At 46.9% G+C, this 15,912-nt stretch overlaps 1 protein-coding gene across 8 annotated transcripts in view; it reads left to right on the forward strand.

Annotated features, from left to right (window-relative positions):
- PUM2 (pumilio RNA binding family member 2) overlaps positions 1-3,119 on the forward strand; it is a 77,143-nt gene extending 74,024 nt beyond the window's left edge. For all 8 annotated transcript variants that reach the window (XM_074861499.1, XM_074861498.1, XM_074861496.1 and 5 more), the window contains one exon: positions 181-3,119. In XM_074861499.1, the coding sequence (XP_074717600.1) occupies positions 181-312 (132 nt within the window). In that variant the 3' untranslated portion in view covers positions 313-3,119. The remainder of the gene's footprint in view (positions 1-180) is intronic.
- The last annotated feature ends 12,793 nt before the right edge of the window (positions 3,120-15,912 follow it).

Consider the following 15,912-nt stretch of genomic DNA (forward strand, 5'->3'; position numbering starts at 1 on the left):
TGTGACAGGTACGTCAGTAGTTTGGTGAGTCAGAATGACCGATTTTATATCTTTCCAGAAACTCCAGAGTTTTGAAATACAGGCTTCTGACATTTTTTTTACATAATACTTTTAAAGTCTAGTAGCCTCTACTTAAAATTTTTGAGGGAGAAAAAAAAAATAATGGGTTTCTTCTTACAGATTCGACCCCACATCACAACTCTGCGTAAATATACCTATGGCAAACATATTCTGGCCAAGTTGGAAAAGTATTACCTGAAGAACAGTGCTGATCTGGGGCCAATTGGTGGACCACCAAATGGGATGCTGTAAAAGACAAAAAGAAATGGAAGAAAAATTGAATTGTGAATGATCAAAACGTACAACTTAACTATAAATGTTCTGATTTTTTTAAATCTATTTATTGACTTTGTTCATCCATTTGTAAAATTTTTATTCTTGTGTATATTTTTGGGGAGTGAATTATTAAAAAAAAAAAAAATCTCCAGCCCTGATCCGGAGACCTATCAGATTGGATGGCTGGCAAAGCACAGAATGCCTGTATATGATGTAATTGTATCAAAATAGCTGTCACATATTTTGTAAATTTTTACCTTGTAAAGTCACTGAAATAGTTTTTAAAGGGAAAAAGTACAGTATTCTTTTAATACACTGGCTTGCAATCTGGTAGGTCTACCCAGCATCATAGCACAACAGGTTTATAGAGTTGTATATAGAATTAATCCTTATTTTTCCCTTTTGTGTGAAGTCTTTTATACCAGATTAAAATTGATCAGCTGCATAAACATTATTTAACATGTTGAAAAGTTAAGTTGTATTTTGGTGGTTCACAACATACTATCCAAATAATAAACAGGGCACAGCAAGTTAAAGGAGGGAATAACAAAACAATGGAAACGTTAAAAGACTAGCTTTCATCACTTGCTATGGATACAGTCTTTTTAAAAAGGTGCCCTAAGGTTTTCTCTAGCAATGTATTAAAAATAAGTGCTGTATATACTTATATATTTAATTGTTGTACAAGGTAGAGGGATTAAAATGATGGTGGTACTTCCACTCAGTAAAGGACGCTGTTGGAAAAGGAGTGAACCCTGTATTAACTTTACAGTCAGTTTTACAACGCAGGAAGAGTAGAGATTTGTATTTTTTTATTTTGCATATAGAATTGTAAGGATTTGAAAGTGTTGAGCATTTATTTTGCTTTCTCACTGTAGATGCAAAAATAGGTATTGATGAAAAGGGGCCACTGAAAAGTAAACTTGATAGCTCAACATTTAAGCATGATTGAATACTCAGATAGCTTTTTTGCTTCCTATAAATATATGCATTGTATACGTGTAGTTAATAGGTGTAAGTTTACAGTTTGAAAACAAATCTCTCGTTTCGATGTTTATTACAAGCCTTGCTAATTTAGTAGTGATGCTTACCTTGGTTGTACAGATGTACATTTGTAAACCTTCATGCTGTAAATGTAATTTGTTTTACCCCTTTTTGGGACAAAAATTTGCATTTTAGTGTATATTCATATCCCCATTCCCTTTTCTCCCCCTGGCATATAGTGTTGTATAATGTAAATTTATTTCAGCAAATCAAGAGTGATTTTTTTAAATTCTATCTTTATATGGTTTCAGAAATATGAACCAGCTTTCTTTTTATCTATTGTGAGAAACATTATGTTTTGTTTATAACATAGCTGTTGATTCTGTTAATATGGACACTTTGGGAAATCAATCTGTTCAAATTTTAAGTCGGGTTAATAAGCATAGTAAGAAATGGACTGAAATATTTGGTTATCACAGAAACCAATGCTTCTTCCATCTTAATAAATGTGGCATGATTTTTTTGTACAGAAGAGTACTGTATTTTTGAATAGCCTTCTCCCAGCGTAAAGCAAATATGTATGATACTGTCAATTTTTTTCTCTGGACATATGACATTGTAACAGTAACATAAAGATGATGTACATTTACAAGCGGCCTTATGTACATTTCCCAATGATCTTTTTAAGGCAGAATTGTGACCATATGTGTATAATTAAAATCCTTTTTAATCCTTTGCCTATGGAAATATTTTGGAAAAAGCTTCCTTTGTATATTCAGTTTCTGAAAGATAAAGAAAGTGCTTTGTATGTTGTTGAAGTAAGTATTTTGTGTAAAGCATTCATTTGGATGGCTTAACCTAAAGTTTTGATCAACAAGAGAGTTTGAAAACAATGTCTTGAGCATTGATCAAATAAAAGGCTGTTATGGCAGGGGTCTGATCATGAGGAAGGAAAATAGTAGTGGTATAAACTTGTATAAGGAATTCTGTTGTATTACTGTTTCTGTCAGGTTTACATAAATCTCATTAAAGCATACATCTGAGGTGCTACTTTTTTAAATGGTAGCATTAACTCATTAATAGGCAAATGGGAAAGTTTGTTCTGAAACTTCCAATTTCTGAATCTGTCATTTAGCGCCTGCATTAAGTGATGTAGCAGGCCTAATTATTTTTGGTAAGCACAATTCTAATTGCCAAGTAGTTTTTGCGTGGCAGTTCACAAAATTCCTCTGAGAGGTACAAGCCCTGTCATTGGAGCCACAGCTTTCCTGTAGTCACACAAAGGATGACTTGAGCCACTTCCTTGGACGCATTAATTCTCCTCAGTGACTGTCTTTGCCCAGTGTACAATGCTGTGTGTTATAATCCACAGAGCCAATGTTCTCTGCAACGTGTTGGACAGTAAGTTAGGCTTTCGGGGATGTCCGGGCAGAAACTGATACTGTCCCAGTACTTTGTCCCTGTAGCACTCATGCCATGGCTGAATTTAAACAGTCCTATAACTATCATCCTTAGTGCTTTCGGTATCTTGAACATAATCTTCCACTTGCTCTCCTGAAATCATGTTGCACAAATTCTATCTAGGAACATGAAAATCACTGGTTTTCCTTTCAACTGTTTTAGGCTTTGGGTAGAACCACTAGACTTTTTGCTTGAGTATTGCTTTTTGATATAGACTGTTCATGGACCAGTTTGATTAGGTTTGATTCTGGGTGGCTCATATTGAATAATGTAATGTTCACATGTATATACTGTAAAAATCAAAATGAAAATGTGTGAATAACACTGTGTGAAATACATCTGGTCTTGTGTTTTTCCTGTAGGAAACCAGCCATTCTTTGTATTCTCAGTTATGTGACTTGTCTGCTATCTGTGGAGCTCCGCTTCAAAAAGCTACTCATTTCTAGTGATCCGTTGGGAATTAGCCAATTATTGAAGAACCCTGCATTAGATGATTAAGTTTCCAGAGGCCAGTTTGAGCAGCTAAACCTTCATATTTTCTTACCAAAAAATCTTTACCAAAGTATAGTTAAGGTTACAGCCTGATGACCAGTTTCTTCATACACCCGTGGATCCAGGATGAGTTCTTGAGCATTTAAGAGATTGTTAGCTGTCTGGCATTGGATCCGCACTCATTTCTGTTACTGCTCAGGATTTTTTTTAAGGACCATTTTTAGCTTAAGGTGTGGAGCGAAATGGTCTGCCCAACTGCAGGGGAAGTGAGTCTGCTTTTTGGTGTTAAACTAACTCACCTAAGTGCCCCCTTATGGACAGAACCACCATAATATTACCTCCATCACTGATAGATCCACTGATACTTTTTCATCAGAGTATGGGGAAGGTTGAGGTTTCTGGGGGCATAATGTCTAGATGTTTTAGAGTGTTGATGGGATATTCAGAAACCTATTTAGTCACACTTCCCTGTGCTCTAAGGAACAGGCATTTGAGGAGATGCTTGTGACTCACTGTGTAGTAGCATGGTAATTAGGTTGATCTGTCAATCAGTTTTGTTCCATGAGTATGTTTGATGTTCAACATATTAATAACTAGGAAAATGGGTAAACAATGAGGTGACAACAACTCCTACCATGTCATTCAGGGAAGTAGAGCTGAGAGAACAACTGCAAAAGCATTTTAAGATCTAGTGACGGGTCATTAAAATTGCAGATTGCATCTAAGTCATGCACCTGGGAGAAAACCCAGTGCTAACTACAGAAGCGCAATTTGCTACTGAATGGTTGCCATCAGGTTGGCCGCAGTGCACTAATGCTAGATTTTGTACAGAGAGCTGTGGCTGGTCATCGTGTGTATCCTGAGAGTGGCAGATTGTTTCGTAGCTTTGTTCAATGATGATGCAGTTCTGCGTTGCTGTTTGAGGAAGGAAAGGGAAAAACCATATGCTGTGTCCGATCTCAGCTGTCCCAGCCCTGGTCCCCAGCGCACAACAGGATAGGAGGGTCTGTCAGTTCGCTAACACAGCGGTTCACATCGTACCAAGGTACTGGTAGCACTTGAAGTGATCCCAGGGTCTCATTAGTCTACAGGCAACACAGATGTTTTGATGAGTGTGTGCTACAGCATTTATATTCTGCCTGAAGAGTTTCAATTTGAAGTATTCCCTGTGATTGTAAAGAGTGTCGAAACACAGGTGCTACCTGTGCCCAGAGATTGCCAGTTCAAGCACCTCTTGGCTTGGGGAGGAGGAAACTTGGTTCCCGTCAGGGATAACATACCCGTCTCAGGGCTCTGCTTGGGTCCTTGAGGGCTAGTGTGCAGAACTGGGCTAGAGAGGTTTGGGAGAACTTAGCAAATGTAAATCCTGCCACCCAGGAAGAGACGATGTGAGAGATGCTGCAGAATGAGCCTGGGGTGTCAGCACTCCTGTGTGGCAGAGCAGCCCAGGCCTCCCCCACTCCATCATCAGAAGGAGTTGGAAACCAGCACCGTTATCATGGAAAGACCAGTCGCAGGTCACCTCCTACCCTGCGGAAAGGACAGAAGGATCAAGTGGTGATGGGACTCCGGAGCAGGTACAGTACAGGGGCGTTTCCCAGCTGTGCAGTGCCTCTGTTAAGGCAGCAACTGCTTTATCGGAGAATGAACCAAAAACCAATGTTATGTATTAAGTTTCAGAACATCGAGGCTATCGGGAAGCTACCACCCTGTGTCAGGGGCAGGCAGTCAGGAGGGAAGGCCAAGTTTAGGGCTCTAACCCAACTGCTGGTGTTCCTCAGTGAGGTGGTGCAGGAGTGTTTCCCCCATCGGCCCTTTGGACGGAGCCTGCTCCTTTTGCATGCTGGCGCTGTGGTTAGGGAACCTGCCCAGCAAATGAGATGCTTGAATTAGTTTCCTTTATCAGCCTCAGGGTTTTGAACCCACCTCCCTCACTTCACAGGAGTATGTGCTAACCACAAGGAGCTGGGCGGGTTCACTTTCTGCTCCTGAATTTGGGCTGGGCCTTTAGCAGAGCTTGAACCATTCGTTGCATCACAAGCAGCACAAGATGGAGCATGACTCCTAAAGCATGCAGGTGGGAGTGGGTAGGTTCTGCTCTCGAGATCCTTGTCTCCACCTTGATTCTCCCAGACTCACTTAATGTAAATTACAGCTTGGGAGCAGCATTCCCCCATCATTAACAAATTGGAAACACTCCAGAGGCTTTTTATATAGTAGCTGAAATGTAGGAAGACCTATTCTAAAGACCCTCTTTCTTGTGTTATTAAGAACAAACATAGGAGTAAAATGTTCACCCTCTCACTGGCGTTACTCTGGGCACTAGAGGCCTTTGCCTCTTCCTCCTCTGCTTGCACAGTACCTACCCACCCCTAAAGTAGCTAGATCTGCAAACAAGAGTCAGGGGCGCGTTGCAGGTGACACAGCTGATTTACTAGACAGGACAGGGAGAAACCCCTTACTGAGCTGAGTGGAGCAGCCCTAATGAGCTTCGTTTGAGCTTAAGACCTGCCTGGAGGGTTCAGATTTCCTGGCAGCCATGCAGCACCGCGGCCCTTCCCCAGCTCTGCTGCCGGATCTTTTCCCAGCTGAGCCTAAGGGGGGTGGGGAGGGAGACAGTCCTTCACCAGCACAACAGTGCTCAGGTGGCGGAGGCTGTTTGGGGAACTCAGCCTGCTCGTCTGCTGATCATAGGGCAGGTTCACACACTCTACAGTTTCACAAACGCTTTGGTCGCTGGCTACAGATTGTATCCACAGCAGCACGGAGCTGCCATGGTACTTGACCACTGCAGAGGAGCATCACTGGTGGGGACTGGTGAGGAATTGGCTAAGCCTGCTGAGGTCTCTCTCCTGCAGGTCAAGTTTGCTGTGCCCTCTCAGGCTGCAAGACTGCAGTCTGCTCCTGTCAAAGGGCTTTTCACAGTGTTATGGAAGCAAAGCTGTTTCAGGTGTCACTTAAAATGCCAAAATGAAGTAAGATCCCCAAAGATGTACAACTGCTTACTGAGGGCCAATGGAAACTGTAGGAAGGGGGAGCGTTACGGCAAGGGCAACACAGAAAGAGGTGGTGGCAGAAAGCACCAGCCAGCCTGACCTGTGAGGGAGATGGTGACAGAAAGCACATTCACAACTATATTCTCTTCTCCCATGAGCGCAAATACAGACACCCTATTCCTTGTCTACCTCAGGAGAGCCAGAAGTTAGAGGTTCCTTGGTGGGAATTAAGACTGCTCTTTCCTCCCCTGTATAATCCTTATCTCCCTTTCTCTAAGAGAGCTGAAATACATCATTAGAAAGTATTTGCAATTCTCTCCCCGCCACCAGGATCAATCCAGAAGGAGAGGTTTCAGGAGACCATCTGCTTGTACAAGCTAGGATCTTGGGGAAGGATTCAGCCCAGCTGCTTCTCTGCTGGGCTCAGGTCTGGTGGATCTGCCTCAGTGCTGTTCCCTGCTCCACACCTTTTGTATGTAAACTGGTTTCCAGAGGCTGGTACAACAATCGGAGCAATCGCTCGTTAAGCAAGGATTACTGAGGGTTGAAGCTAGGCTGAAGAGCTGAGGATGGACAAACTCAATGCGAGCCATGGAGTCAGTTCCAAGTCTGTGCATAGAGGGGTGGGATGAATGGAGCAGGGTTCACCACTGTCAGAGCTCCAGGCTATACACTGATCTCATTCAACTGGGCCATTTGGCGCTTAAAAAAGCCTTTTTGTTTGAAAACTGACTATCTTAAGAACTCCAAAATTCACATGATGTCTCCTATTTCCTTGAAATGTCATGTGCCTCATGAGAACCAAGGGTTTGATTATTCATCCCAGTTTGGGAGTCGTACAAGCTTGCATCCCGCTAGGAAAGGGTCTCTAACCCAGCCCTACCCCGTGTGCCACCCTCTCCACACGTGGGGAACCAAAAGCCCAGAGCTCTGATCAGGGCATTAAAGGTCACCCACTCTACACTTCTGTGAAGCGCTGCACGGCTCCCACTATCCACTTTGAGAAGGGATAGTCCCACAAGGGTCACGCAGCTACACTCCATCAGCAAAGCTACTGGGGAGACACCATCCCAGTTTGAAACCACTGCTGTTTGGGTGTAGGCACTTGCATGAAGACACGTACATTGGGAACAGATCCTGTTGCCTACTTAGGGACCTGGTGCCATTTGAGAGACCCTTGAGCGTCCAAGGCAACCTGGACACGGCAGGTGAACATCCCCTGGGAGCTTGCCTCTGCCTTCTACTCCAAAAGGACATCTAAGATGGCACTGGACACCTTCATATAGACAATGGGTCTCTTCACCCAGAAGGTACCAGAAACCGATAAGCAACGTTTTATAAATCAGTGGTTAAAAGGGGGAGAGAGGGGATGGAAGGCAGGAATAGGCCCAAAGGGTTTGTTGGGGGTGGGAGTGAGAACAGCTTTATGTAGCAGAATAGGATGGGATGAAAGATGGAGAAACAAAGCATACACTTCACCACACACATGCTCAAAGCTGCTGTAACCACCATGTAGTAAACAACCATAATGACTCTTGGGATTATAAATACTGGGAGAAGGGGAAGGGAGAAGGAGCACCTTGGGAACCCGGTGGTGTCTTTAGAAAATAATACTAAAAAGATCATTATGCACAGCAAAACCTTCATCCCAGGCCTCCCTGTAAAGTATAGCTCACTTCACAGTCACTTAAAAAGAAATCAAACTTCAAAAAGGAAACAAAAAAGCAGAAAAATTAAGCGGTTAAAATGTCTGTGTTCACCATGGCAGAGCCAGTGCTGCTCAGAGTGGGGTGGGCAGCATGCACACATGCCACAGAGAGCTTAAACCCAAGGTGAAACCCAAGCTCTCTCTCCCCCACAGGCATGTAGGTCAGCACTGCAGAGACCCACCTCACAGCCCAACTGGGGTTACAGCTCTTGCTCCCCTCCTTTCTTCCGGTTCCTCACCCGTGTATGTCCCCTCCTGTGCGCCCCTGTGCCCGCTCCCTAGCCGTGCACCCTGCTTCCCACCTGGGCAGATGTTCTCGTGGTGGTGGTTAATCACCACTAAGACATGCTGATGGGCTGATGGCTCAAGCACAGCTTGGTCTCTGCTCCAGCCTTGCACCAGCCCCACCCCTGTGGCACAGGAGCACAAACCTACCTGGCGTAGGGGCTACACCAACCCCACTCCCAGGTGGGGTGACAACAGGAGCTGGGAAAAGGCCTTCTAGTGAATGCGTGAGAAGGTCTGGGATGAAGACTGAGACAGGATGGGTGGGGAATCAATGGGTGAATCAACACTATGACAGCGAAGGCTGAGAGACACTTGTAACTGCCTGGAGGGATACGGCAGTGGAGTGACTGCACACAGCTCTGAGACAGCCAATATCTGCGGAAATGGGTAAGTGGCCTCAAAATGCTAAATGAAGGATGATAATTACAGCAAGATGCATCCTTCTGGTTAATGAGGAAGAAAACCTGTATGTTACATCATATCAAATTCACGGCATAGTCACAATTGGTAGGAAGAGTAAACAATAAAACCTGAAGTTAGCCCAAGAATAGCATTCCTCAGAGACCCTCTGAGTCTGGGGTCCAGCTCACATCAGCTTGATTAAAAGTAAAAACCTGATAGTATTTTTCACAATGTTGCAAATATTTGCTCTAACCGGTAGTTGCTGAAATTGAACTAAAACCTCTGATGCAGCCTAACCTGGCTCTCATGACTGCTCTGCTACAGCACCTGCTTCTTCCAACACCACATCTTTTTTGCATACGTAGGAGTATTAAACCTGCTTTGGCAGAATTCCTGGAGCTATACGTGCTTACTCAAATTCTCCATGTAGCAGAAACACCTAACCCAAGTCACTTGGCTGTTCAAAAGCGACAGTGTTGAAGCATACAGTTAACATGTTTCATCTGGACTGAACACTTCTGTATTTTGATTAAATTCCTTCGTTTTCTCCTTCATTTAGAAATTTTAACCAGCAGTACAGCGCTGGTTTATGCAAAAACTGATAGCCAGCTTCAAGAGTACACTGTATATTTGGTACAGTCAGAGAGAAACAGGCACCACATCCCACAAGGAGAACTTTTATTAAAGTTTTATGTGAGTTATTCGAGCACCCAGGAGCCTCTATCCAGGACAGTAAAGGAATACACAGAGAAAATACAGGAGTCCTTTGATAAGAGATTATACCTCATTTGACCTGGAGTCCTCACCTCTCCCAGGCAAATAATGGGTCTCTGTGGGACTGCCAGAGCCAGCTGTAGGATTAAAACTATATTTTTATTCTCACAGCAGTCATGGAGGCACTAAAAAGGCGTGAAGTATCACAGCCCCTATTTTGCAGGATGGCAGGCGGCTGTGAAGGGTCCAACTTATCGTCCAGGGTCAGAGGGTTTGCAGCTCAGGCATCCGACCTGCGAGTCCTGGTCTCAGCGTTTCCCCAGTGAATGCACTGAAGAAAGCTCCCGTCCCTCGTGGGAACACAGGATCAATGGAACCCCCCCCTAGAAGAGCCAGGCTGACTGCCAGAGAGAAAGTCAGCAAGTACCAAGCAGAGGGTGCCATGGAAATAGGGGGGCTCTGTCCTCCCTGTGCTTCTTCCTTTTTCTCCGAAGCTCCTGGCCGCCTGTCTGTATGTTCCTGGGAATCATGATACTCTTCTCTCCATGCTCATTTTTATGCCAGGGCAAACCCCATTCTGTGCTCAGATTATTTAGGGTCACAGAGGTTGAGGGATCACGCACTGCAAACCAGTGTTAGTCACTTCAAGTGAGTTGTCCTGAGTTAACCACATGGGTAAGTGAATCACAGAAGTGCAGGAGAGTCTCTCCCTGGGCAAGGAAAATAAAACAAACGAAAAAAAGTGGTTATTCGTGTGAGTGCTTTGAGAAATACCTGCCTAGTCCATAAACCCTGAGACTGGTGGGCCAAAATTGTTGAACAGTGAAAGTACAAGCTAGTATTATAACAAAAGACCTCATTAAGAGAGAGAGAGTCAGTCTTTTCTTGTGGGCAACATCCATGTAACTTCAGCCAAACCCCACGGAGGCTAATAGGAAACCCCTCTGTAGATTTTGATGCTCCAGCCCCCAAAATCCAGTTCTGAGGCTCTCTGTAATGAGCGTGCAGGATTCTACAAGGCCCTCACACACAGCATCAAAGAAATGCAGCTGGTTTTATTACAGCTGTTTATGAAAACTATCATAAAAGTGGCATGCCACTGCCAGCTGGGCTTCTGCCAAAGGAAGCTCTGCTAAATTTGGTTGAGAAATATTTGGTTAGTGGCACAGACACATTTATATATAGTTTTCAATGTCCACCCAGAAGTTCTCATTAGCAGGACACAGGGAAAGGGGATGGAGGAGAAGACAAAAAGCCACCAAATTCTTGGGAGAGGCAGCCAAGTTGATTCAGTTGATTCAGTATAAAGCCAACACTGCAGCTACACTGACACTTGGACCATTAAACACCACATTGTTTAAGCTGAAAAAAAAACCTCGGAGTTTTTGCAAGAAGGCTTATTCTTGTCCAAATAAGCAAGGTCATCCCTTCCATCAGAGCATTACATGGGGGAGAAGAAAGGAGATCAGAGCAGACATCCCCTCAGGCTAACTTCACACTCCATGCCTTGGTGTGGGCCAGGGGGGAGCCTCCTTTGGTCTCTCACTTCCTGGGAGTGAAAGCCAGGAGGCAGATGGAGTAGCTCAGAGATGTCTGACTCACTGCAAAGGCGGCAGGACAGAACAAGCAAAATCAGATATCACTGTGCAAGCATACTGGGTGGGTTCAGGTGATCCTGCTATAAATCACAGTCAGCATTTGAAAGGGTCAGAATCAATTATTTCTACATCAGTGCAAAAGGACATCCAAACCAAACTGCACAGGATTCGCCAAGGCACAGAGGAGGTGGGAAGGGAGTTAAGTGTATTCCGTGCCACCACCCTGAACAAAGAGTGATGCTCTTGGGAATGAGTGACCGAAATGTCTGGGCACCCACAAGATGAGCCAGCATGACGACTGGATGCCGAATGTTGTGGACTGGCAGACAAGCTTTGGTAACACAAGGTTGAAGGTCCAGCCTGTTTCCTCTGCAGACTTGTTCTTACACTCGGTGTTAAGGAATGGGCAGATTGCTCTTTTGTTACTGCATGGAGTTAGAAAGAGGAGGATGTGGTGTGAGCCATGGGTAATAGAGGCACTGGCCAGAGGGACTATAAAAGGGGAAGGAGCAGAGAAGCTCCAGGCTAGCAGGGAATGAAACTGCAAACCTTCCTGGTCTCCGTAGTCTCCAAATACACCACCAACCACATTCTCCTAACCTCATCCTGGCCCTCCCACGACAAACAATCCTTCCTCTTCCATCCCCAGGTTTTAGGCCACTGATCAAGACCTCTCGTTGCCAGCTCACCATTCTGAGGCACCATCCATGGGAAAAATCCAGACACCGAAGGGAATGTCAGTGACAGTAATTCAAGCCCTTACCAGACACCATCACTTGTTTTGGGTGCATCTGCCACTTCACTCCAACCAATTTCTGGGGCAGACTCAATCTAAATTCATTTAACATCCTGTAACTACCCCATCCATCAGAAGGCCTCTTTCCTCTCTGTCCTGTTCAGCAATCACCAGACAGATTCAGGGCTTTCACTCAAAGCCTTGTCTAAACCTTATAGCCGAGAAGTGGAACACACAAGGAGCTGTGGGTTTCCCATTCTTATCAGCCCCCTTTAGTTAACTGAGCTACCGAATAGGGGGGGGGAAAGAAAGTTTTCCCTCTGGCACAAAAGCAACAACTGAGAAAACAGCAGTCATCAGCAGGGAAGCCAACTCTCTGAAGCCAACCAGAGACAGCACCCATTAGCAATGAGCTGTCAACTCCACGACCCCAGTAGGCAGGCAACTGCCTGTACACTGAGAGCAATCTCAGTATTTGCATATACTCTAACCTCCCACCATGTATTAGGGAATATACTCCCCTTCTCCATCCCAAGGTGTCAGGCTGTAACATCCTCAAACAAGTTTGTCAGCAGGTGAAGTCACTGAGATGTGATGTGTGAACCTATCCAGCTTGATGCCACGGGCATGATCCAGCCCGTGTTAAGGACCTCAGAACAGAATCAGCTTATTCTAACCCCACCCCATCTGGTCACAGTCCATTAATAAACCATCTAAGGACACATGGCACCTGAGTTCAGAAGAGGCAGTCATCTGTTCTGCAGGCTCCACCGCTGCTGGTGGGCAAATACGAGGTGAGGACACACAGTGACAGTGGCCACATCCTCACACACTACTGTGGGTAGGTCTGACAACGGGAAAGCCAGGCAGGCAGCGCCTGCTGCTGCGTTATGCTCACATTCATCAGGGGATAAAGAACGATGGCTTCTGCTGCGGAACGCAATGAAGAATGGTGGCAGTTGCTCAAAAGCAGGAGTTGCCATCCCTGCTCCCCCCTTGCCTCTGGTGGTGGCGGAAGCAGAGGGCTGGATTCCTCCCCTGGCTGTGTTTCCCCTCTTCCCATGGCAGGACACAGTTCAAACCAGCCCCTTATCCCTGGGGAGGCTGAGTTCAATTGGGCTACACTGCTGGAAGCCCTTGATCCAGTTCTGGGAAATCCCCACAGCTCCACTGTACTGGGCAGAGGCAACCAACTCCTATCATCCCCTGAGCTCAGGGCTGCCAAGAAACTCCTTTCCATACAAGTCTCATCTGGCTTTTCAGCATGGAGCTCTTTTGACTGAAACCACAATACTTAGCATGCTTCAATGATCAAGCAGAGGGCACGGGAATGTCACTGAAAACACTTGGCTTCCAAACGCAGCATTGTTCTTCCCTTACCCCATTCACAGATCCCGACCAGAACATCTCGATCAAGCTCTAAATGTTTTCTAGCAAATCCAGCAAGAAGTACCACAGCCCTATTTGATCTACCATCTCCCCGAACACACATGTGCCCATGCTGGCATGAAACCCCTATGTCATGCAACCCCGCCGGTGCCTCACCACTGCTCCCAGGAGTAGAAGTGCTCCTTGTGGAAGTGTCTCCCCCCCCTCCTCTGTGGCTGCAAGGGTCCATCAGATGCAGCCTTGGCCGAACTGGCCCCTGCTACACCTGAAATCAGCCGAGAGGTTGGCTGACCAGCCATGCCCAGGGTGCATTTGCTGATTCCCAGTGATGCCATTTGTGGTGGTTTGACCTTGGCTAAATGCCAGGTACCCAACAAGTCGCTCTATCACTTCCCCCCCCTTCCCCTTTTTTCTCAACAGGGCAAATAGGGGAAAGAAAATAAGATAGGAAAACAAAACAACCCTTGTGGGTAAAACAAAAGCAGTTTTAATATAAGCAAAGCGAAGCAAAGGTCCGCGCATGAAAGCAAAAAAAAAAGAAAACAGATTTATTCTCTACTTCCCATGAACAGGCGATGTCGGGCCTTCTCAGGAAGCAGGGCTCCAATACACGTAGTGGTTGCCTCGGAGGACCAAGGCTGACCCCACCCCCTTCCTCCTTTCTCCCAGCTTTATACTGAGCAGACGTCATATGGTATGGAATATCCCTTTGGTCAGTTCGGGTCAGCTGTCCTGGTTGTGTCCCCTCCCAAGATCTTGCCCACCCCATCCCACTGTGGGGGGGAAAATATCAGAAAGAGCCTTGGTGCTGTGTAAGCACTACTCAGCAGTAGCCACAACACCAGGGTGCTATCGACACCCTGCCAGCTCCCGACATAAAACACAGCACCATGAGGACTGCCACAGGGGAAAACCAATTCCGGCTCAGCCAGACCCAGTACACCATTGCAGCTGGATGTCACAACCTGCCCACCAAGCCCAGGCGACATTTTCAGCCTCACGCTCTGCAGGCCCCAGCGCCAAGCATCTCTGTCCCAAACCCCATCCCACAAGTCTCGTCTCCAATGTTCTGGTTGTGCTAGGTTCAATAGGCGGCTCGGAAAGGCCGCTCTCCCCCCACCCCTCAGCAGCACCTGCTCTCCCACCCAGGAGCTGCTGCTCTGGCACAGCCACCCGCCAGGCACCCCTGTGCCCACATGACTTTTCTTTTGCATCCTTTTCCCACCCCGTCTCGCATTTCTGCCCAGCCACCTCATGCGCCAGCAGCCATCTTGGCTGTGGGGCCCCATGGGCGTCATCTTCTGCCCATCAGCCCCATCCTGGGGAGAAGAACATGGTGGCCATGGCTCATGTGAGGGAAAGGCGTCATGGTAGGAGTCATTCCTGGGAAGGCTGCATGAGTAATTTAAGAAAGGGGGAAAGAAAGCGAGCTAATTAAAGACATGTGATAAAATCACAACAGTTTTAGCCACATTGAATATCCAATTAGGTCTACTAAGCCTTTGGGCCACAGCTGTGGGAGGGGATCCTGGGTCTGGCAGAGGTGGGCCAACACCCACCAAGAGCCTCCTGAGCAACTAGGAAGCACCCCTTACGGCTCTTTTTTGGGTACCCCCCACCCCCCCAGCAGTCCTGGGGCAGCACAGGCCATGCCTGCAGGCTTGGCCATATCCCTTATCCCTTATCCCAGCTGCTCCACGGACATGCGGTGCCCATCAGTCATGCAGCCCATGTGTGCTCCTGCAGCTCCCAGAAGCAGTATTAATTCTTAAAAACTGCCTTTTTTTTTTTTTTTAATAATGTTTGTGCACACATTCAGTTGCATTGTTTATAGCAAACACTTCAACATGTGCTGGCACAGAGACAGGAGGAAAACAAAAAAAACAAACAAAAAAACAAAAACAAAACCAAAAAAAAGACAACTGAATTGACTGAAAGCAAACAGGAACTCCAGCGCTGACCCTGTAAGCAGGGTAATAAAATTCAGCCCGTGGTATATTTTTTGTGGGATGGTTGCCTGCCTCAATTTTGGTATCTACGGTGAGATGTGCAGAGACCAACCCGCAGCAGCGCTGAAGAGCTCTAAAGTTGCTTTTAACTCCAGAAGAAGGGGCAATTTGCAGGAGGGCGCTTCTTTTCAAGCAGCACTTTTTGCCGCAGACCTCTCGCAGCGTTTTACACTGCCAGAAAACCTCCTCCGAGCAGCACAAACATCGGATGCGACGAAGGGACGGGCAGAGAGTGGGGGGCCGGTCCCTGGGATCCGCGGGAAGGAGGGAGGAAGGACACCCCCAACCCCTTATTTTTTCGGGGAGAAACCCCCGCTGGCGGTGATCGGAAGCCTCGGCGCAGACGGGCTGTCCCGGGAGCGGGGCCGCCCGGGGCGGGGGACCGGCGCGGCGGGAGCGTTCCCCCCCCCCTCCCCGGCGCCGCGCCGGGAGAACGGAGGAGGCAGCGCAGCCCCGTGATTTTCCCACACTGGAAAGGGAAGGGAGGGCTTTTAACGTTGTTGTTATTATTATTATTATTATTAATTATGATTATTTTTAGCGAGAAGGAAGGAAGCTCGGCGGGAGCAATGCCACTGCTGCAAAGGAAATGTGGGAATGCGACGGGAGGGAGGCGGCGGCTGCCGCCGGCCGGGGAGGGGGGAGCGGGCCCGGCGGCGGCGCAGGTAGCGCGGCCGGGCGGCGGGAAGCGGGGGCGGGCGGCGGGGCAGGGCGGGCCGGGCCGGGGCCGGCGCGGGGAGCGGAGCCGAGGGGAGGGGAACGGAGGCGGAGCCGGCTGGGGGGTGGCCGTAAGGTGAAG

Source organism: Strix uralensis, chromosome 3 (genome assembly GCF_047716275.1).
Source record: "Strix uralensis isolate ZFMK-TIS-50842 chromosome 3, bStrUra1, whole genome shotgun sequence".
Classification (NCBI taxonomy): Eukaryota; Metazoa; Chordata; class Aves; order Strigiformes; family Strigidae; genus Strix; species Strix uralensis.